General features: G+C 36.4%; 3 protein-coding genes across 5 annotated transcripts; 2 read left to right on the top strand and 1 right to left on the bottom strand.

The window, feature by feature from the left end:
• The first annotated feature begins 6,783 nt into the window (after positions 1-6,783).
• LOC141813715 (cyclin-A2-1-like) lies at positions 6,784-11,941 on the top strand. The gene is made up of 11 exons (XM_074701694.1): positions 6,784-7,074; positions 7,256-7,706; positions 7,966-8,072; positions 8,215-8,307; positions 9,318-9,451; positions 10,906-10,981; positions 11,070-11,146; positions 11,232-11,265; positions 11,351-11,506; positions 11,595-11,729; positions 11,810-11,941. Exons 1-11 carry the CDS (start codon positions 6,784-6,786, stop codon positions 11,864-11,866), a joined length of 1,611 nt encoding a protein of 536 aa, XP_074557795.1. The 3' UTR covers positions 11,867-11,941.
• Positions 11,942-12,300: 359 nt separating this feature from the next.
• LOC141813319 (uncharacterized) lies at positions 12,301-17,388 on the bottom strand. Of its 3 annotated transcripts, none has more exons than XM_074701262.1 (7): positions 16,898-17,386; positions 16,519-16,819; positions 14,349-14,678; positions 14,147-14,272; positions 13,938-14,018; positions 13,254-13,384; positions 12,301-12,655 (listed from the first exon to the last, which is right to left on the bottom strand). In XM_074701262.1, the coding sequence occupies exons 1-6, from the start codon at positions 17,303-17,305 to the stop codon at positions 13,332-13,334; spliced, it is 1,299 nt and encodes a 432-aa protein (XP_074557363.1). In that variant the 5' UTR covers positions 17,306-17,386; the 3' UTR covers positions 12,301-12,655; positions 13,254-13,331. The 3 variants fall into 3 exon arrangements, with proteins under 3 accessions (XP_074557363.1, XP_074557360.1, XP_074557361.1); XM_074701260.1 differs by lacking the exon at positions 12,301-12,655 and adding exons at positions 13,476-13,557; positions 13,774-13,829 and having other exon boundaries at positions 13,257-13,384; positions 16,519-17,388; XM_074701259.1 differs by having other exon boundaries at positions 16,519-17,387.
• A 293-nt stretch (positions 17,389-17,681) lies between these two features.
• On the top strand, positions 17,682-22,604 carry LOC141813321 (uncharacterized). Its single transcript, XM_074701264.1, is given in 10 exon segments — positions 17,682-17,720; positions 17,722-17,910; positions 17,965-18,033; positions 18,192-18,294; positions 20,679-20,776; positions 20,890-21,020; positions 21,163-21,271; positions 21,668-21,859; positions 21,950-22,086; positions 22,176-22,604. Coding segments are annotated over 10 exon segments (1,344 nt in total). The 3' UTR covers positions 22,453-22,604.
• Positions 22,605-22,847: the final 243 nt, after the last annotated feature.

The following is a 22,847-nucleotide window of genomic DNA, read 5'->3' as shown; positions in this document are numbered from 1 at the left end:
GAATAGAGTGCATGGTAACTTCTCTTCTGCAAAATATGGAATCTGCTATCTTAGCGGCCTCACATGGTTGGCCTCACGACCATCTGTGAGGAGGTAAATCGAGAAACTGTAGTTGATTACGATGCATAATAAGGACTTCTCTGTTGATATAAAAGAGCGTTCTTATAAGTGGACACATCTAGGCAAAACGTTTTATACTAACTAGTATTTTAATTTAATTCTTCTTCGTCGTTTTTCTGTACTTGATTTGATTGTCAAAGAGGTTTTGTTAAGGACTGTTTTGACCTTCCTTGTAACACTGCTTAATGGTTGCATGGTCTCAACTCAGTACTGTGAGACAGATTCTGAAGTTTTTTATAAGTATGTTTCGTCGTATCCAACTCAGCTATGTTCCGATAGTAAAAAAGAACATCAGTCTATGAAGTAATAAAGGAGATTCTGAAGTCAATTCTAAGGGGAGGTCACTTCCATTGGTTTTGTAGAAGCCAAGTATACTCTTATTGATATATCTCTCCACCTTTGACAACAAATATTCTCTAGTTCTTGTTGTTCAACTTGAAGGTGGTCTAATCAAGGAGAGAGCCAAGTTTCTTTCTACTTTACGCCCAGGGGCCCAAGATTAAAAAGAAATTATTATTTAAATTTACTGTAGAAAAAATAAAAAATAGATGTAAAAGAGGATGGTAGCCCAGGGAATTTCGATTAGATCAGGATTAGTCCGGAAGCTATAAATTTTCTAACTCTGTCATTGGGTCTAATCACTTGCAGACTCAATCAATTATCGATCTAGTCAACTAAAACCACCTTATATACCGAGGTGACCAGACTTGTATCTGACCTACTGGCAATGACCTATTTTTAGTATTCAAGCCCTTCCTTTCACTCAACCGTATCAATAAATCATATAGATGACTGTGAACATTATAAATAAGTTATCTTCAATCGATGCATTCTTTTTATGGAAGAATGTTTTAATTTACAAGTGTAATTTATTATTATTATTATTAATTAAAAACTTAATTTGTCTTACTAACTTACCTATATTATTCAAAATAATCGTTAATGAAATTAAAAATACATCTATTTTATAATTTAATGCATGGTTTTTTATTAATATGGTTAAAGGACTAATGCATTTACTACATAGCTAGCGCACTTAGTGTCGTTCTTTTATTAAAGAATGCAATTTTAAAATTGATTTTGTATTATCGAGTTGTTTTGTCATTTAACAAGTGTCTTGATATTTATTACTGAAGTTGACTTTGTTTCATTTAATTATTTTTGTCATTCAAACTATCAATTTAGATAATAAAACATTGCTACTTGGTATTAGTTTTAATAGTATTATAAACCAAAAATTATTTTAAAATTGTCCTATTTAATTTATATTCTGTTTAGTTAATAGGTTCAAGTAGAACCAAGTTAAAATGAATTAAGAAGTTTTAGTTTGATTTCAAGTAAACTATTATGGTATTGGAAAAACAAAATAAAAAGTACTTTTTTATTGGAAACGTTAAAAGAGTGTTTTTTTATTTATTATAAAAAATATAATCTCATCCCATATCAATACATTTTATTTTTTAAAATATCTTTATTTTTGATATTGTTGTAATAACTACGAGTTCATAATTATTATAACATGGATATGATCAATTCTCATTAATACTAATATATTATGTTATAGATAGTTTATGGTTATCATCTCTGATTAATACTGATCAATATTACATTATACACTTCGATTTTGATCATTACTAATACCTTGTTTAGTTAATAAGTTCAAGTAGAACCAAGTTAAAATGAATTAAGAAGTTTTAGTTTGATTTCAAGTAAACTATTATGGTACAGTTCGTTGGAAAAATAAAATAAAAAGTACTTTTTTATTGGAAATGTTGAAAGAATATTTTTTTATTTATTATAAAAAATCTCATCCCATATCAATACGTTTTAATTTTTAAAATATCTTTATTTTTGATATTATTATAACAACTAAGAGTTCATAACTATTATAATATGAATACTTCAACTCTGATAAATACTAATATATTATGTTATAATAATTATAGTTTATAGTTATCATCTCTGATTAACACTGATCAATATTATATTATACACTTCGATTTTGATCATTACTAATATTTTGTGTTGTAATAATTTTATAGTTCAAAGTTATTATCTTTTGTCAATACAGATCAATATTATATTATAATAACATTTCGACTTTGATCGACGAAGTCGAAATAATGTCCTCCTCCATCGTGGTCAACTACAGCTTCTCGATTTACCTCTTCACATATAGTCATGGGGCAGACCGTCAGAGCGATCCTTGTTGTACAAGGGCCCTGGACAAAATTATAATTTTTGGGCCCTGACATAATAGCATATTTAATTTTTGTACAATGTCATATTGAAATTTTAACAACAGTTTAAAAATAAATAATTGTAAAAGGGCAAAAAGGATATTTAAGATTTCTTACTACAAGGGTTTCCTCGCAAAGCTTCAAACTGTCTTTTTAAAATCAAACAGGCAAGTGATAGTTGCCCCAAAGATTATCGATTTTTCAATTGAATAGGGTTCATCTTCAACCCAACTAGATATTTAACTATCAGATGGCCAAATTAATTGTACTTCTACTTTCTATTTAATTCATCAATCTGGTTTAATTTTCGAAATACTATTTCCAGCACCCAACGTTCCTACTCCACAGTGCATTTATAACATGAATTGCAATTGTCATTTCTCCTTGCATTTTGGTCTTACAAATTACAATATGGCAATGGTACTCCATCACTAACACTATCTCCCTCATATATGAGAGCATTGAAACATTTTTTATGATTTTGACATAAATTTTGAGATACATTTTTTTATTTTGATTGTCCAAGCTTTCGAATTATATATAATTATATATATACTGTGAGAACAAAAAAGTGTTTTTGGTACCCAAAGAAAATAACATATATGGGTGGTAAAGAAGGATAAAAAGAAAATGTTTAATTTAATAAACATATCATCAGTATCAAGCAATATCTGTCCTAACTATTTAGAGTTAACTACATAGATCTTGTCCCTCCGTTGAGCTTTGTAAATTGCTAATTCAAAATTTTCCAGTTTATTAACTTTTATGGTATCTAACTACTCTAGAATATCCTTTTTAGTAATCTCACATCTATCTTAGCATTCTCATCTCAAATCTCAACTATTTTTTTTTTCAGATTTTCTCAGTTTATTATCTTTTATATTATATCTAACTATTCTAAAATATCCTTTCTAATAATCTCACATCTGTCTTAGCAATCTCATCTCAAATCTGAACTACATCAGTATGTCTTTTTTTTTCACACATTGCTACCTAATAGACCAACACTCTGGTACATCAAGCATAGTGGATAAATATAGGTTCAGCAAAAGAATTTAGAAAGTTTTGAATAATGTAGTGAAAATATTCCAACTATTCTACAACTAGTAGCGATTGAGTGATCATGAACTATCAATAAAAAAAAAGAACAGGAATGCAAACCAACATAAATATATAGATCGAAGTTACAATTTGAGATAATTTAACCGTCACAATCTACTGTGGGTTGCTCTTCTTGCAAGAATGTCAACTCACTAATGCATGCATCAATCATAATCACACATATCTGTATGTTATAAATTCAAAATAAGTTAGTGAACATACGGATCGTTGACTAGCAGTTGCTCTGCTTGTCTCACGACATTCAGTACCAGTGGCTTTTTCTTCCTATCACATGAGAGGAAACACATAATAAATTCACTTAATCCTTAAAAAACAGGGATGTAAAGTTGTAACCAAATAATTTAACTTCTTATACTGATAGGCTCCGACTCCCAGATTTACCCTCACGGGACTTGGATCTTTATTGTATGCAACTGTCACCTATCAATTCATTACCGATTTTTTAACACCAAAGTATCTCAGTGATCTATTATTGAAAAATATCTGAAAACACGAAAGAAAAATAATAATAAAACTCTAATGAAAAAGTAAAGAAAAAAAAAGAAGAAGAGGGGAAGAGCCAACGCCTCCTGAGAACTCCTAGACAGTCGACACAGTAAAAGAATTAAAAAAAGAGAAGAAGAGGGTAACCATGCCACACTAATCAGTGGAGAAGAGCTAGCGACAAGCACAAGGCAGCCAGAGATTGCCTCCTCGCTAGCGGCGGTGCAGATGTACGATCGCTGACGACGGTGCAGATGTGCAGAAGGAGGGCGCGATCAATCGATGCTTTGGCGTCAACCCTAAACCCAACCTAGTTAACCAAAAAATTAGGCCCTACTAATTTATGGGCCCTGGGCGATCGCCCTGGTTGCCCTGGCCCAGGGCTAGCTCTCTTGACCATGTGAGGTCGCTGGGTGACATATTTTACCTTTTTGTAAAAGTATTTAAATTTTGATTAACACTAATATCTTGTGTTATAATAATTATAGTTCAAAGCTATTATCTCTGATAATAGTGATTAATAATATGTTATAGTAGTATTTCAATTCTGATAACACAAATAATTCTGTGTTATAGTAATAATAGTTTATAGTTGGTATAACATAAAAATTTCAACTCTAATCAATATTAAAAAATTATATTATAAAAATTATAATTGATAGGTTCTACATTATAAATATATACTTGATTTATGATTTATATTAATAATATTGATCAACACAAGTCAACATCATGTTATAACATTTACGAATCATAATTGATATAACACAAATAGTTTATTTATAATCAATACTAGTCGATAATATAGTGTAGTAATTACGAGATCATAACTATTATCATTATATTTTTATAGTAGTTATAAAATTGTAACTACTATAATTACTTAATAGCTAACATCTTATAGTTATAATTGCTTAATAGCTAAGATCTTGTACCTAATACAATAACATCAAAAATAAAAAAAAATTGGAAAGTAAAAATGTGCTGAGATGAAATGAAATATCATTTTAATAATAAATGAAAAAGAGTACTCATTTTAATAAAAAATATCTTTTTTATAATTTGACCATACAAAAAATACTTAGTTGAATATTATTATAATAGTTTTTAATTAATTAAAATTATTTTAATATATAATAAAATTATTATTAGTAGTTGATATTCATTTATGATATATTTTTTTCTAGTAGAATAAAAATTTAAGATATTGACTATTGAATTAGGAATTGCCCTTTACTTTAGAATTTATTTAATGGAGGAATGAAGAGGACTATCCATTTTCAAAATTAATATAAAGATTTAAATATCTGAATTAAAAAAATTTAATATAACAATGGTTATAAAAGATTAAAAAAATTCATACCATCCTAAAATTTCAAATATAATCATTTAGTACAATATAAGAATTAATATAATTATAAAATTAGTTTATATTGTTTAATTTTATTTTCAAAATTACTAAAATTATTAACGATCTAGACTTTTTTTTATCTTTAGACTTTATTTATTTATTAATAATCCCTGTGTGACTAAATTAATTTTAAAGGTACAAGACTTTTTTATTCACCTTTAGACTTTAAATTGGAAATATACTTAAGACGAATCCAATTTTTCATTTTAAAGCAAATATTAACTTAGCATTAATTTTCCTTTTCAAGTTATTTGAATCTAATTTTACATTTAAAACAAATTGACAAATACAAGATATACATTAATTTTCCCATTTCTAGACTTCTAATTTTAAATAATAATAATAATAATAATAATAATACGTCTCCAATCACTGGTGCTTTTGTTAGAGCTAGATCGGACGGCCAGGAGAGGCTCTGCTTTACCGGGTTTACGGATCGGAAGGCGCGATCCGATAAAATTCGGGAATTTGAAATGTGTTTCGAGCGGCAAAACCACACGTGGCTTCGCTGTGGACTAATCTCGCCCTTTTTGAGCGCTCCTCTCACTCCCTTTTCCGCACTGCTCGTCGCGATCGGGACTTGGGGGAAGGCAGCGGGTCGTCGTCGCCGTCTCCAGGCCGCGCCGCCGCCGCGTTCCGTCAAATCCACTCTCGATCTTGACTCTATTCCTCTCGGGGCGGCGGGGCGACCGGGCGTGGGCGGCGGCTGCACCGGCAAGTGCTCGAGAGTTTAGGTAGGGTTCTCACTTCGCCTTTCTGGATCTATTACATTGTTTTTTTTTTTTAACTTCATATGCACTGAAATTGGACTGTTTTTGGGTCTTCCGTGCGTTACATTTCCGGATCTAGGCTTTGGCTATTCTTGAATCGATCGTTTTTCATTTTATTTTTTGAACGAATCTCGAATGATGGGTCTTTGTTGGCTTCGATACTTTGGCCTAGGATCTGTTCGTTCATGTTTTACCATTTTTCTTTTTCTCCAAGAACAATTTCCTTCCTAAATACATGAGCCATCACATATGAGGCATTAGTCGGTGGGTAAAAAGGTTGTCTTACCAGATACATTGTTCCCGTGGTTCATTTTTCCCTTGTCAACTGTTTCTGTGAAATGCATTTACATGAATGCAGAAATATTTTGACATGCATGTTCTCTTTATCGTTGCTCTTTTGGTTGGTTTTCAATGAATCAAGGGAAACAATGAAATAAAAAGCACAACTTTGCTACCATGCAAGATTATTCTGAGTCTGGTGCTTTTACTTCAAAAAATTATGAAAGTTGCAATTTGTATATACACTGATAATGGTATTTTTTCATATATATCCTTTAATAGTGTCTGTATTAGCTATCCATTTTTCAGGATCTGGAAGAACTTTTATAATTGAGAAATGAAGAAGGATTTTTCAGAAATGAAGAAGGAAAATTGCTCAAGTTTTTCTCTTGATGCTCCATGTGGAAGACTTACAAGAGCACGTGCTGCTGCTTGCCGTGCAAACAGTGGATTACCCCCTTTGCCATCATCTGTCGCAAATCCCGGGAGGAAGCAGAAATCTTCAAAGAGAAGGGCTCATGATATAAACAGTCATATTGCTCCATGTCCAGTAGGTCCACCGTGCAAAAAACGTGCGGTTTTAAAGGATGTCACCAACACCTCTTCACAGAATACCTCTAGAAAATGGATACCATCAGGCAAAGTGCAGGTTTAGTAATGATGCACCTTTGGTTATGTTCAATAATTCCGTCTCTTATCTATGCACTAAACTTGGCTACTAAAGTTTTAGAAAGAAAACACACAACTTTATTTTGTTGAATTCCTTTCCATTATTCTCATAGATGTGAGTTTTTGACAAGGAGCTATTATTTGACTGTTCCGTATTCCAGCCTTCTGTTCAAAGACAAAGAACAGTTCCTTCAAAAACCAAAAGGTCTGCTGATTCTAAGGCTTCAAATTTGCCCGTAGATGGAAATGAATCAATCAATGATAATGCGGAAAATCTGTTGAATGAAGAAACACAAAAGATGGAGATGTTGGTACCAAAAGAATCTTCTTTGTTTGAAAAAATGGATTCTTTGGAATCAGACAACAAAGGGATGCCAATGGTAGGCAATGCCTTTTCTGATGACAATGAGGAAAATAAGATGTTTGAAGAAGAACATAAGATGAAGATCTCTGAGACAAAAAATTATTCTTCTTTGGGAAATGTGGAAGATAGCGTTGTAGTGTTCAAAGATATGGATACTACTAAGGATAGAGAGAGCAGGTGTGCATCATGTTTGGCTAGAGCACATAACTTTGAAGGCAACCTTGAATTCACAAAACAGACAAAGAATGGTTGGCTCTCACTCTGGCTCTTTTTCCCCTTATAATGATAAATTTAATATTAATCAATATGCTACCTAGAATTGCTCCATGCAAGATGTATGATTGCGATATCAAACTTGATCAAATTACCATGTCACATTGTTGCTATTTGGATCATATATTGACTTTTGGATGTTATCCATCCTGTGATTTCTTATTTTGTTGGATCAGTGTTGATTTTTCAAACGCATGGTTATGTTAATGATGTACTATCTTTATTGTAATTTAGGAAAATTTAGCATCTTGGAGTTCATAGACATTGATACAGACCATGGAAATCCTCAAATGTGCTGCACTTATGCCTCAGAGATATATACAACCCAATGTGTAACAGAGGTATTTTTTTTATGAGCTTCTTGTTGTAATATCTGGGTCCTTTTGAGTGTTGCTTTTCATTGAAAAATATATGCTTTGTGCAACCATCATGGCCTTGTTGAATTTTTTGTGATCATAACATTCCAAGTTTAATATTTGTCAGCTTGTTCGGAGACCAGTTGCTAACTACATGGAATCATTACAACGGGATATCTCTCAGAGTATGCGAGCCATTCTAATAGATTGGCTCGTGGAGGTTTGTCAGTTCTTATCCTTTTCATCATCTTCATACTTACCTGATCAATTTTGGTCAGAAGTTTTATTGATTTGATTTATTTTGGTTTGGTTGCTAGTTGAGTTTGACCTTACCTAGTGGAATAAAACTTGATTGTTGTTGTTAGTTGAGTTTGAGAGAGAAAAAAAATCAAGGACAACATCCATGGAATGATACTCTTGTGTTTTTTTTGGAGGGGGTGGGGGGTGGGGGGTGGGGGAGGGCAAGTGCCACTCCCACCCTCTTTGGTTTTGCTAGTGCATATTATGCTACTCATTTCCAGTTTTGGTTATTATGTTCAAATTTTTATATAACGTGTGCCTGTTCAAATAAACTAGTCAACTTTTAAAATTTTCAGTTTATTGATAGGAAAAAAAATGATAGTCTTGGAAACATTTATAAAATATTTGAGCTGCAGTTTGACTCGAGATAGTAAATTCATTGATAAGTCTAAACAAAAGCCTAAATGAAGTGCTTTATCTGATTTTAAATAAACCTAATTGTTTACTTAGTGAAATTTAAGCTTTATAAAATTAACCTACTTTGCTTTAATCGGCTTACTCTATTATTCTCTCCTTTCTTTAGCATGTTTCAAAAAATCATACAAATTACAACAACCTTTTGGTTCAAGTTGCCCAGATATTATCTGCTGAGGCTTGTAGCATTCATTGACTGCACCTTATCAACCTTTCTTCCTATAGCATTATTGTGTATGAAAGCTACCATATTCAGCATCAGAAACTGATCGGGTTCACAAGGCTACATTCATCATGTGTAGTATATCATGAAGATTACTTTTAATGATCAATTGTAAAAAATATGTTAAATGTTGGTTCTATGTGATTGGATTTTTGCATCATCCTTTAAAAGACCAACATTATTGCCCTCGTGTTTCTCTAAGATATATTGATGTAGTTGCAACTGTGTAATCACTTCTCTTTGAATAAAGACGTTGTTGCTCTCTTGAAGATTCTGCATATTGTCTTCTTCAGGTTTCTGAGGAATATAAGCTTGTCCCGGATACACTTTATCTTACTGTACATATAATTGACGAGTTTCTTTCACATAACTACATTGAAAGACAAAAGTTGCAGCTCCTTGGTATCACATGCATGCTAATCGCCTCGTAAGCTTTCTTTTCAACTTGTATGCTACCCTTTTTGTGCCTTGAGTATATTGTCTATAATCCTTGTACCATTAGATTACATTTTATCCTTTCTCCATTCCAGTGTGCGTGTGTATATATATTTGGTTGGAATGATTACCCTCTTCTCTTATGAATTATCTTGGAGTAATCATTTTTATATATGATTAAGAACAATGGATTTGAAATACTATTCTCATATTATTACCGCTGCTCGTGATACTTCTAAGGCATTCCTTTGACCACTTGAACAATTATTTATTCTTAGTCTGTATGGAAGGAATATATATTTTAAGCATACAGGATGTGTGGATTGAGAGAGCTCAAGGTATTAAATGAGTTAGGTAGGCTATGTGGTTTGGGAGGATTGTGTGAGTTGTACTAATTGTTGTGGGTTGGTGTGCATGAGGTGGGTAGGGGTAGTTAAGTTCACATCAGATAGCTCAAGTGAGTTGTATGGTTAGACAACTTGAGTGGTCCAAGCAAATTAGATGGTCCAAAAGAGCCATGAGGATTTTGTTGGTTGAGTGCATCTATCTAGCAAGGATTATTTAATGGGCTAACCAAGTGAATTATGTGGATTAGGCAGATTGAGGTTTAGGTAGATGCGCTCATAAGGTGAATTGGTGAATCGAGCATATGAAGTGGATTGAGAGAAATATCTTTAATTTTTTTTTATATTGTGGAGATTACTCCTTATCTTTTAATTATAACATTCTTAACAAAACTTAAGAATGAAAACGAACTACCTATTCCATTTTATGAATCATATTTATGAGTGCAATATCTTAATCTATTGCCATCCTATTCCAATTCCTACTATGGAGTAAGGAAAGATGTTAATAGGAAGGGGAAAAAAAAGTTAACCCTTGTTTATGTTTTCATAGAGGAATAGAAAGCATGGTTTCTTTTATTTTCATTTTCACGTTTTCTTTGGAGTGAAAGGTAGACAGAAGAATTCTGTTTTTTTTTTGAAATTGATTTATCAAAAACAAAAACAAAAAAAAAAATACAAAACAAATAAAGAACATTACTTTGCAACTTTTTCTTAGTCAATTAGCCACATTCTTCCCCAAAAGTGCCAATCCGGCAGTATCAATTTTGGTCAAAATTAAGAAATACGTTCCTTGACTATTCAATGCTTTGTTTATTTGAAGTGCTCCTGGACTACACTGAACTGACAAATGTAGACTAAGTAAGATCATGTTGGTAAGACAGTTACGTTCTCATATCTCCATTGTAAACCCTTGATGCTTCCATCTCTCAGAGTCGCCATAACAATAGATTGGCATCAATATGTCAATGCTGATTTCTTGAAAGCAAATTCAGATTCTTTTTTATCAGCTTCTTGTTCAAATGTACCTGTTTATATTATGGTCGAACAATTACAAGACAGATTATGCATGCTTATTTCTAATAACTAGTTCTGTATATAGAAAATATGAAGAAATATGCGCTCCACGTGTGGAAGAATTCTGTTTTATAACTGATAACACCTACACCAAGGCAGAGGTACTTTATTAGCTTAGAACATATAAATCTGTTCATGATTTATATAAATCTGTACAGTTAATCATTTGTAACGTTTATGTACCACTAGGTTTTGGAAATGGAGAGACAAGTGCTCAGCCATTTGAGTTTTAAGCTCTCATTACCTACAACCAAAACCTTCCTCAGGTAAAATAGAAACCTCTTATCTGATAGCACCTTTCAGTTTGATTCAAATCCACACCTACCTAAAAACATTTCCAATCATTTTCAGGAGATTTTTGCGTGCCGCAAATGCGTCGCATGAGGTATTCTATATCTAACCCATTTGATCACAAGAAAACATGCTTGTTATTTCTTTCATAATGACTCTTTATGATCTGCATTTTTCAGAATCAAACGTTGACCTTTGGGTACTTGGCCAATTATTTGGCAGAGTTGACCCTGGTGGAGTATAGTTTCTTGAAGTTTCTCCCTTCCATCATAGCTGCATCCGCTGTGTTCCTTGCTAGATGGACATTGGAGTCGAATCACACGAACCATCCATGGGTAGATATAAAGAATCACCTCGTCTCATTCCCAATCATCCGAGTGTATCATTCGAACCTGATCAATCTGTTTTTGACTTCAAATACAGAACTCCACTCTAGAACATTACACCTGCTACAAGGCCACCGCTCTGAAAGAGGCAGTCTTGGCGTTGCGCGAGTTGCAGACGAACAGCAAGAACTCCCCACTCAACGCTATACGCGAAAAGTATAGCCAACCGAAGGTAAGAACTTGTCCAAACAATGCACAGATTCTTCTACCTCCCAAACCGATATACAGAAATTGCAGCATTTTGTTTCGCAGTATGAGAGCGTAGCCATCCTGACGTCTCGATCGATCGAAGAGTCCCTCTTCTCGTAAGGAAGCTGTGTTCATCTCCGACATATGGATTGACTTGACTTCATTGAAAGGGTAATTAAGCTAACAGTGCATGCTTTGCCCCTTTAACTATGGCTGCTGCTGATTCGGTGGCTTTTTGTTTTTCCACTCCCTGTAAAACACTTGTTTCCTCTTGTTGTTCTCTTGTTGTGGGTTCACAAAGTTGATGTCTGTAACAAATCACGATAACTATTCATGATTATCTTCTACGTAGGGTATGTCTTATACCTGTGTGACTGCTGTATGAGATGTAAATAAAAGGATTTGGTCGTGAAAGATCCTTGTTTTACTTTTTCTTCTCTTTCATATTTTTTGTATGGAAAAAGTATCAAGGAAATAAATCTTCTTAATAAATTTAAAGTCTATAAATCATGGGCATAAGAACTAGCACACAAGTAGAAGGTCCATACCAAATCTCAACACGATTAAACAGCCACAACTAGAAGACACACAAATATGCTAACATTCTAATAGTACTCCACCATCACAAGTTTGGCAAGGGTCTTTTTTCCCCTGGAAAAAAGTTGTATTCTACAGCTTTATTGACAACCACAATTTGACCCTACTTTGCCTCTCAGAGACAGCAGCTTGAACAATGAGATAGTGTGAGGGATAAATAATATACCAAACCACCAGAGGAATCTAAAGGCTTCACAGATCAACAACTCTTCCATGTGTACCTTAAATCAGCAGATCATGGCGCGTTTGATACCCACAGAGCAGAAGAGCCATCTAGCATTGGGAAGTCGTGCTCTGGATGGCGGCATGCATCTGATCACAGAACCAATAAAATGAAGTAAAGATTGGAGTTACGAATCGACCGCCAGAATACACCAAGAAATATGCTATGTTGGTTGCTTAATGATAGAAGATGGGAGGACAGGTTTATTTTAAAAGAACACTGATATTTGAATCCCTATGGATGCACTCTTCACTCTAACTGAATGCATAAGCTTAATGTGGAGAGGTAAAACTAACAAATTTGAATTCTTCGAGTAAGCATTCAAGAATCCTTTCAAGAAGAAATGGAACCTAGATATCATTCCCATATGTTAAGCATCTTCTATACCAACGGTAATCTTCATCTCTCAAGAAGGAAATATGTGTTAAAGTCAATAAGTCCTTAACCTTAAATCGTCAATTACATAATAGCTTCTTTGGTTTTAGTCCTCCATGCAAAGATATATGTTGAAGAACTATGTAGGTCACTTGTAAAAATAAAACAAGGTGTCAAATTATGCAAGTGACTAAATAAAATGGTGACAATCAATTTTAATCTTTTCATCTAGCAGGAAGAAAGATTTTTAACAGGTATCAATTATAAAGAGTCATTTTCTTATTGACAAAAAACAAATGGATAAAGTCACACCTTAGCCCTTGAAGATCCTTTTCGAAGTCATAAGCTAGAGTTTGATACTGAAGGAAGAAGTCTAAAGTAGCTCATGACTTAAGATAGGTTGAAGAAAGAAACCCAACACGAGATGACCGCATGACTGCCAACTGAAACGGACAACAACAAGTAGCACTCATAGAAGGTATAAGTAAAAGAAGATTGTAATTTCAGCATCATATAAATACAGCATATGCTTACCCTATCTTACTCAAAATTTCTCCATAAAGCAACCATGTAAGCATAGAAATTTAAGTTTCTAAGTTGGCCTGACAAGTATTTCCTTCATTCCATGGAAATAAAAGCAAAGGAATAGAGTTAATAAATTATTATATAAGGTAGAAAAGCAAAATCCAATTATATTAAAATCACTAACTGCTATTGCCAACAGCTTAAGTAGGGTTGCACACTTGTTCCTAAAAAGTTAATGAAGTTGAAGGATATAGCCCTTAAACGTGCATCTTAAAATTTCGCAATATATTTAGAAAATAGAACCAACCTCCAACAGATTAGCAAATGATTTTTCTCAAGCAACTCCATAAATAAACATGTTTCCTGTATGTTAAACTTGAAGTAATCAATATTTACCTTAAAAATATAGTTTCCAATAGACAGGTTAAAAAACACAATTTGTCAACTAGCTCAATGAGAGAGATTAAATACCTTGACAAAGTACAAGACATAAATTTGAGGAAATAGGCACAAGGTCTTGAATCTTTTCACTTGTAAATATCGCTCCCACAGCTAGATGAATTTTAGACAAAAAATGTCACTTGAGTAATACATGAGAATTGTCAAAGACCTATAAAATCATTTCAACTAATTAAAGGCTTTGTTCATTCTACAGAAAAAGAAAGTTGATTTTCAGGGACCTGAAAGGACAGTAGATTTTTGCTTGCTCCCATCTTTATCAGTCTCATCATCAGCAATTTCAGCATCTACAATTGAGATCAAATGTATGGAATACTCTCCGTCTGATAGCCAAGCATATTGTATTTCTGCAGAGAACATAAATTGGAAAAAAATCAAACAAAATATACTAAACAGAGATGTATGGAACAAACTAGAACATACCTGAAGAAATATCAGGAAGAACAGCCAAAAAGTGCACTTCCATGACATTGTTTAGTTGGTATGCATGCGCATACTTGAAAGGCATAGATGACTGAGCATTCAGATCCAGTGCCATTCCACCACTTTCATTAAAATTCAAAAAGTGTAAACCACCAGCTGAATCCAAGATCAAATATTTCTTCTCCGACAGAACATGGATGCGAACTGCTTTTAATGATGAGAGAGTTGATTTACTGCCTTTACAACTTTGCAATTCAGCAGGTTTGATGAACACAAAAAATGAGTAGGGATCACTTGAGTCTTGCGTCACTCTGACAGTCTTAAGCTTATCTGCAAGCAAAGATGCCTATGGATAAGTTCTCAACTCAAATATCAACAATAAAATTTTTTAAAACATTGGTCATAGTTTTCACCATCAAAGATATATGCATTAAACAATAAAATGGTTAAACACCAATGACTTTGAAATGTGAATTAAAGTCAAACATATAACTCTGATTAAACTTGATGGGTTGCAGATTTCATATTAACAAACTTGCACAACTGACACTCATACCCTCTATCCTAATTGCTCTGCACATCAATCTTCTACCACAATTAATTTATTAGTTCTGTACTCCTATCCTCTACCCTAATAGGTTCTCAGTTATGATATCAGGATGATATTGACAGCCAAAATTTCTTTTTATCAAATATCTTAGAAAAGCTTCAGTTTTGTGTTACTCAATGTTCACAAAATTTCCAAATAGGAACTAGCGTGGTGAACGTTTTCAAGTATATACTCCACCAGAAAAGGAAAGGAATATTAATGGACTTCAAACTAAGAGGATGACGTCTAATGAACTCAGTTCTCTAAATGAAAGGATATTATTATGTTAAAATAAAAGTAGAGGTATCCAAGGGTCTTATCTCAGTATAATTCCATTATAGGCTGTTAACTATCTACTCAGCAACAAAGAGAAGGAAATATTGAAAGCTAAGAGACAGTTTATTATCATTATAGTTTTCAAACTAGCTCGATTTTCAGCAAAATTTATCATTTATGTGAACTTATAATTGACCAGAATCACCTGTAACAGACAAACTAATTACCTATGCTTCAAGCTCTAAAAAAAAGGCAGTTATGTTCCATAAACTTCAAGTTCTATTGAATCTGTCTACACCTTACACCTCTATTCTATGCAATTAAATTTGGTCTTCCTCGACACCTTACACCTCAACTCCAAGTTAAATTTTAAATTTGTCTACCTGTAGGATCTCTTTATTGTCTTTGAACATATTCATATCATCTTAGCTTTTATTCGGTCATTCTACATCTGTTGAAACAATGCAAAATGCTCCTAAATGGTAGACAATATCTTTTACTTTAGTATTTACGATAACCACCCCATAAAATTCATCTTCACATTCTCTCATCTATTATATTAACTTTTAGTATGTATCATTTTCAGATAGCTCAACTCTTTGATTAAGAAGTATGACTTGTCATGCTACAATCAAATAAACATTTTTCTGATGCCTTAGAGCTCCAAAAGTTGCTTTCCATTTAGCCACAACCTTTTATACTATAAATAGTCTCCATCAATGTCTCCATAGTGTTGAATAATCCATCCAACTACCCAAGGTGTCTAAAGCTTGATCACAAGAATTTCATACCCACTCATACAATGTATTCCCTCACTTCTTTTCCTATCATCAAAACTATTAAACACGTTGAATCTTAATTCCACTTAACTTTAAACCTTTAATTTATAAAGTTTCTCTCCACAACAATCTTCTTAGTTCTTAATTTTGTTGAATGACTTACTAAACCATATTATATTAACCTATCCAAACTTCAATAGAAATATCACACCTCTGATCATTCAATCATTCTTGAGGGGCACCTCATATGCACTCAAATGTTATATTGGCAATCATATTACAACCTAGATGAAACACCTTTTCCCTTTTATTGATTTACGTAATATGACCTATCGATTCAGAAATATAAATGTAATCATCAAAATCCAGAACTGTAAAACCCAGAAGAACGAACCAGACGCATGCCTTAGCTCAAATATCAATATCGGTGAGGAAGAAGAATGCAGTGTCACAGAGTCAGAGAGTAGACTCTTAACAACGAAAAAAGAGTAAATATTTGGAAGTTTATGGGGAGTAGCACATCTACCAGTATTTTCTTCGACTTCAGGAACCAATGAGCTCTTGATAAAATTCTTGGGAATCATCAATCCATTTGGCAAATTTTTCTTGCAGAGATCTCCAGTTGATGCAGTTGCCTTCTTGATGGTTGAAACGCGAGATTTCGATAGCTTGCCCTTGATCAGCGACCGCAGGGGAAATACCCGGACGCCATCCACCTCTCCCAGGAGCATAAATCCCATCGAAATCGTGATTGAGTAGATCGGAAGCGAGAGCTCTACCACTGCGCACTTCATGAGATGGACGGTGGCCTCCTCCCCCGCAGCCATCTTCGCGGCGAAAACCCAGATCTGATTAGCAGCGACCGAGTGGATAACAAACACGTTAACCGATCCAGCGAGCCGTACCGAGTGCCCGTGGCGGAGGCCGAGGGCGACAGAGAACCGGCCGCGGTCGTTTCTGAAGTCAAGGCGAGCGGGGCTGAAGGCGGCGGCGGCGGAGCCTCTGCGGGAGAGGAGGATCCAAACGCGGAGCTGGATGCTGGAGCCAGCGGCGAGGGGTGCAGCGGTGAGGAATAAGACGCGCGAGGAGGGAAGTAGGCGGACGAAGCAAGCGGCGGTGGAGGGCGGGGGAACAGCGGTGTGGTTGGGGGCGGGCAAACGCGTCGGGGAGAGGGAAGGATAGAGGAGCGCGGAGAAGTCGTCGAGCACGAGGGCGAGGGAGCGAGAGGAGTGCTCGTAGAGCAGGTAGGAGACGGCGGCGGCTGGTGAGGAGGTCGGGAGGGGGAGATCAAGCTTGGAGGCGTGGAGACGCATAACACCGCCTCGGAAGCGGCAGCGCGGTAGCACCGCCGTCGGGTTCTACCTAGCGCCGGAAGCCATGGCCCCGGCGGGCGGAGTCGGCGGCGATTCTGCCCTGGCAGCAAACCACGAACAAAGATACGATCCCTGCAAAATCGGCTTCCATGGATCGAGATAATGTGAAATATTAGGATTAGATCCCTGAATTGTTGTACTTCCTACATTGGCCCTTATTGTTTCCTCTTCTACCTTATTTCATGATAGTACAATTATTTAAAATTCTTGGTGATAAATGAGAAATTGACATGGACTTTGATTGGCCCAATTTGGACTAAATGGGCCTAATTGCCGGCCCGTAAAATATGAAGGAGAGGAAGAGGGATGGAATTGGATGAAGATAAAGCGCCGCCGCCGCAGCACCACCGTTCCTTTTCGGCTACTCCTCCCGGTGCTTGTCCATGGCCGTGCTCATTCGATGGGGGGCCTATTCTCTCTCCTCTCTTGTTTGCTTTCCTTCTACCAAAGCTAGCGCTCGCCTAAATCTGCCACGAGGATCCTTTTCCAGATTCGCCGGCGGTCGCCCCTTCGCGACTTCGCCGATCCATCAAGTTTCTCCTCTGGTAATGCTTTCCTTTTGATAAAATTATCCTCATACTTTCTGTTCGCTTATCGAGTATCTGGGTTTAGGCGATCCTGCGATCTCCAAAGTTATGTTGAAGGGGATGGATTTTGGAGAACTCGAAGTAAGCTTACTCTCACTTTGTTTTTGATGTTCATCATCATATGCTTTGCTGTGTGTAATATATGATTGTTTTTTTCACAAGGTTTCCAATTGTAGCTTTGACTTTTGAGATTATTATTTCGCATCAATTTGGTTAAAAAAACATACTTTTTTGAGCAGAACTGGGTTCAGTCTCAAGGGTTTAGGTCCGGGCAGGCATTGATGTTGTGGAAGTGCCTCTATGGAAACAACAGTTGGGTACAGAGCTGCGATGAATTGACAGGTCTTGTGCTAGACTTTTTCCGGCTTAGTTGTTCTCTGTTTCTAAAGTTATTTTCAAGATGATTTTGGTGGTGTTTGATTGCAAATAGGTGATGCATGATGCAAAAGCTAAACTGAGCTCTTATTCTCCCAATATTATAGAACACAATATAAACAGAATTGAATCAAGTCTTTAATAGCAATTGATGGAACAAGATAACATGAATTAACAAGCATTGGATATAATAAAAAGGTAGATATGAAAAAGAACAAACTTTTAGCACCCATTGTAGAGCTTCTCTCTCATACGCTCCATGAAGAGCTTCACACTTGCATGTTGTGTTTACTTCACACTCACATCCTGCTCAGACCCAACGTCTAACGCAGGCTAGTTGAATTATGCCATGTTGTCTTTTTCCAGAGGGAATCACTGACCATTTTTACTTATCTATCCTTCCTTAAAGGCTCTGAGTATCCCCTTGTAATAGTGCTCTTTATATGATAAAATCCTCAAATTCCATATTGATGTGGTAAGTCTTGTTTGGCCTGAGGTGGTGCGGTCGGTCAATAGATCGCCCAACCTGGCCGGCTTCGGGCCCCACGGTCAAGGTAGCCTAGCCCTGTCAAGCATGACCCCAAAAGTCAATAGATTAGCCGACGTGGCAGGTTCCAGGGCCCACGGTCAAATTATTGATACCCTCAGTCAAGGTGACAGGCTAGACCATCTTCCGGGAGCACGCCCAGCCGGTTCAGGCTGATCCGGCTGATATTCCGTGGCCCGGCCATCCCTATACGGAATGAGGTTCACCCGGCCATCCTCATCTATGGTGTCTCCTGGGTATCAGTTACACTGCCAGATCATCTCCCGGGAGATATCTTGCTAAACCCCCGTCTTATATCCCGGCCATCATCTCATATCACACAGACCACTCTCCTAACCTGGGGAATGATCATTCTCAAGCACCTCTTGCCTCCCAGGCTCACTTCCCGGGATATGCCTCGTGTAATTTGCTCGCTGTATCCATACTGCTTAGTTGTCCGGCCATCCCTCCGTGGCGCATGGCTTGCCCGGCTAATATTAAGCATGATCAGTCCCAAGCTTAACTTACTGCTCGAGTGCATTTCCCGGGACTCCCACCACTCAACCAACCTCGACTGGGTTTGCATGCTCATTGTAGTACGGCTTGGCACGTTGCCCGGCTACTCACCCACGGTGCATGGTTAGCCCGGGCAACACGCACCACAACTGGTCCCTTGTAAGCCCGATCGTTGCTAGTCTCGGGTATCTCCCCATTTCGACAGCAATCCTGGCTCAGGCCTGGTTAAGCTCAAGCCCGGTTAACCTTACTGACAAAGGAGCAGGCGAACTGGTGTGCAGGGAGAAGGTCACACTCATGTCTCCACGATCCTCCTCTCCGTGGCTGCCAGTTCCCCATTTTCGGCAAAACGACAAGAGTAAAGTACATTACCACGCTGGAAGATGATTGCAGACATGTCGCCTCTGTTCCTTTGATACCATCCTTCTGGCACGGTGGTCAGACAGCATCAGGTACTGTCCCCCCGGATACCACCAAAGCCTGCGTCGTGGGCAGATGGAAGGTTCCCTTCACAGGTATATCAGTTCTCACGCAGGTATGGCCAAGGTATCGAATCTCTTGCATACTCACTACTGTTCTCTTCATTTCACTACTACTACTTTCTCTGCCGGAAACCTAACTTGAGTGTCGGAGTGGCCTGCCGGGATCTCCTGGCGCCAGCTAATCCGTTCGTTCTTCAGTAATCTTGCAGGTCCCTTTCTTCTTCAGGCCCGCACAGGTTGAGGTGGCATATCCTTGACCGGAGGGTTGACTGTCGTCGGTTTTTGGCCGGAACACATATGATGATCAGTACAAGTTCCTTTTCTGTCCCATTGACAAGTGCTCTTCTTGGATGGTTGGATTGAAGCATGATATACTTGGATGTATCGAATCGATCATATTGAATTGAACCTGAGTGAGTCAAGTGCCGCCTTATTTCGATCCAGTTACCTCTCGTTATCAATCTACTTCCTCCCAGTTATTGTGCAAGTTGATCTTTTACAACTCAGTTTGCTTCCCAATTGTGTCACTTTACAAAGGGCTCCATAAAATAACACAATGGCTGTTTGATCTCTCCATGGTCGTCTCATTTTGGTAGCAAATCAAGGTCGAGTTCAACTTCAGGTCCCATCAATAACTTAGTTGTTTTTGAACACCCTGCTGTTTTCGTTCTTTTGTTAAGAATTTTTTATTTCACCATCTCGAAAAAACATGCATTATGTCAATTGCATCAGGTCTTCACATTGACATTTAATTTAGAACTCTACTTGCTGGTGTTGTATCCTTAATTATTGTTCTGTCATGTAGATCTTACTTTATAGTTTTGCAGGGTTAAATAAAGAATTTAGAAAAATGCTGACTGCAAATGTTTCTCTTACGGCATTGTCGCTGAAAGAAGTTCTAACAGCATCGGACGGAACTCGAAAGGTATGTTTGTCTTCATCTATTAATTCTGATGAGTAGTCTATGGACAGTTCAAGCTTTATGCTTTTGCTTTTAGAGCATTCAAAATTAATTTTGGATTTCACAGGAGCTTGCAGATTTTGTTCACGTTGGAAGAGGGATCAGTGATCGAAACAGTTGTCATCCCCTGCAAACAAGGGAGAACTACTGTATGTGTTTCTAGTCAAATTGGCTGTGCCATGAATTGTCAGTTCTGCTACACTGGGAGGCACGCCTATTTTCTGATTCATTTTTTTTTGTTTAATATCGTCTCTGGTTTGCTCATGCTGATGATATATTTTGTTTGGACACCTTGGTATGGACACAATTGGTATAATAGCTAAATCTAACTTGTATCTGAAATATCTCAGGATGGGCTTAAAGAGGCATTTGTCAACTGCAGAAATTGTTGAACAAGTTGTGTTTGCACGCAGGTTATTCACAAGCGAATTTGGATCCATCACAAATGTGGTATTCATGGTATGCACACAATCTTATCGACTAGAATATTTTGTAAAGTGATTATTAAAATCAGGCAGTAGAATTATTTATGTATCACTATGCATCTGCATCTCTTGTTGAAAGGTTAATCCGGAATGAACCATTATAACAAATATAGATGATATCCCAATGGCTTGAACAATTGGATAAAGAATGTAGAATAAAATAAATGAAGAAGCTAACCCGTTAAAATCGAGACACTATATAAGTTGAATTAGCACAGTCTTTTCTTATAGCTAGGAGTCAACTTGTACTATGGTGTTCGAAAAAGTTAATACTAAACAGTTAGCATTGCTTATCACATCATTTGGCCGAGATTTGGTGTTTTCACTCATTTGATGCGGCTTCTCCTGAAAACTTGATCATTTTATTTAGGGCATGGGCGAGCCATTGCACAACATAGACAATGTCATCAAAGCAGCTGCCATAATGGTTCATGACCAAGGCCTTCATTTTAGTCCAAGAAAAGTCACTGTTTCGACCAGTGGACTTGTTCCTCAGTTAAAACGGTTTCTCCGTGAATCGCCATGTGCATTGGCAGTTAGTCTAAATGCTACTACCGACGAGGTAACTCATAATGCTACTCTGAGTTGTAATCTTATTGAGGTGGGTTGTTCCGTATGCGTATCGACTATCAATCTAAGAATGTATGTGCAGGTGAGAAATTGGATTATGCCGATCAACAGGAAGCACAATCTGAGCCTCCTCCTCAACACATTAAAAGAAGAACTCTCATCTAAACACAAGTACAAAGTATTATTTGAATATGTGATGCTTGCTGGAGTGAATGACAGGTTTGAGTTGCTTCTATTCTTCTCTTTATCACAGGCATCAATCAACTTTCATCACCATTTTCATGATTCTAGTGTTCTAACGTTGGCAGCATAGAGGATTCCAAGAGGCTTATCGAACTTGTTCGAGGCATTCCTTGCAAGATCAATCTCATCTCCTTTAACCCTCATCGCGGAACTCTGTTCAAGCCGACTGCAAAGGATAAGATGATTGAGTTCCGCAACGTCCTCGCAGAAGCTGGCATTCCCGTGTTCTTGCGACTCAGCAGGGGGGACGATAAGATGGCAGCTTGCGGGCAGCTAGGAAAGCCTGGAGATGTGCAGGTGCCGTTGCTTCGTGTTCCTGAGAGATTTCAAATGGCTGTGTAACATACTTCAAGATGGAATTTGTCATCCTAACGGCTTCACACGATCGGTCTTACGATCATCTGTGAGGAAGTTGTGTAACATACAAGAATTGCTTTAGTAGGTTTAATCATTGTTTTGTTTTCATGGGATCTCATTTCATCATGCTTCAGGAACTAACCAAGAAATTAGAAAAATTCATGTTACTTCTCATTCTTCAATTTGTAATCTCAATCTTTTGATGTCTTTTTTATTTTTTTTTCTCTTTAATTTTATTATATTTTAGCCAAAATAAGAAATGTTTCTTGGAATGAAAATTTTGGAGAGGCCAAAACGGCAGGATAAATTAATTAATTTTAATTTTTAAAATTCAAAATTATTTTTTTAAGCAAAAAACCCCCCGACAAATGTTAAAATGG

Source organism: Curcuma longa, chromosome 20 (assembly GCF_044706935.1).
Source record: "Curcuma longa cultivar G26 ecotype Majalengka, Jawa Barat chromosome 20, ITB_CL_G26_1.1, whole genome shotgun sequence".
Taxonomy (NCBI): domain Eukaryota; kingdom Viridiplantae; phylum Streptophyta; class Magnoliopsida; order Zingiberales; family Zingiberaceae; genus Curcuma; species Curcuma longa.
The sequence above is the reverse complement of the archived record's forward strand: the minus strand, read 5'-3'. Positions and strand labels throughout refer to the sequence as shown.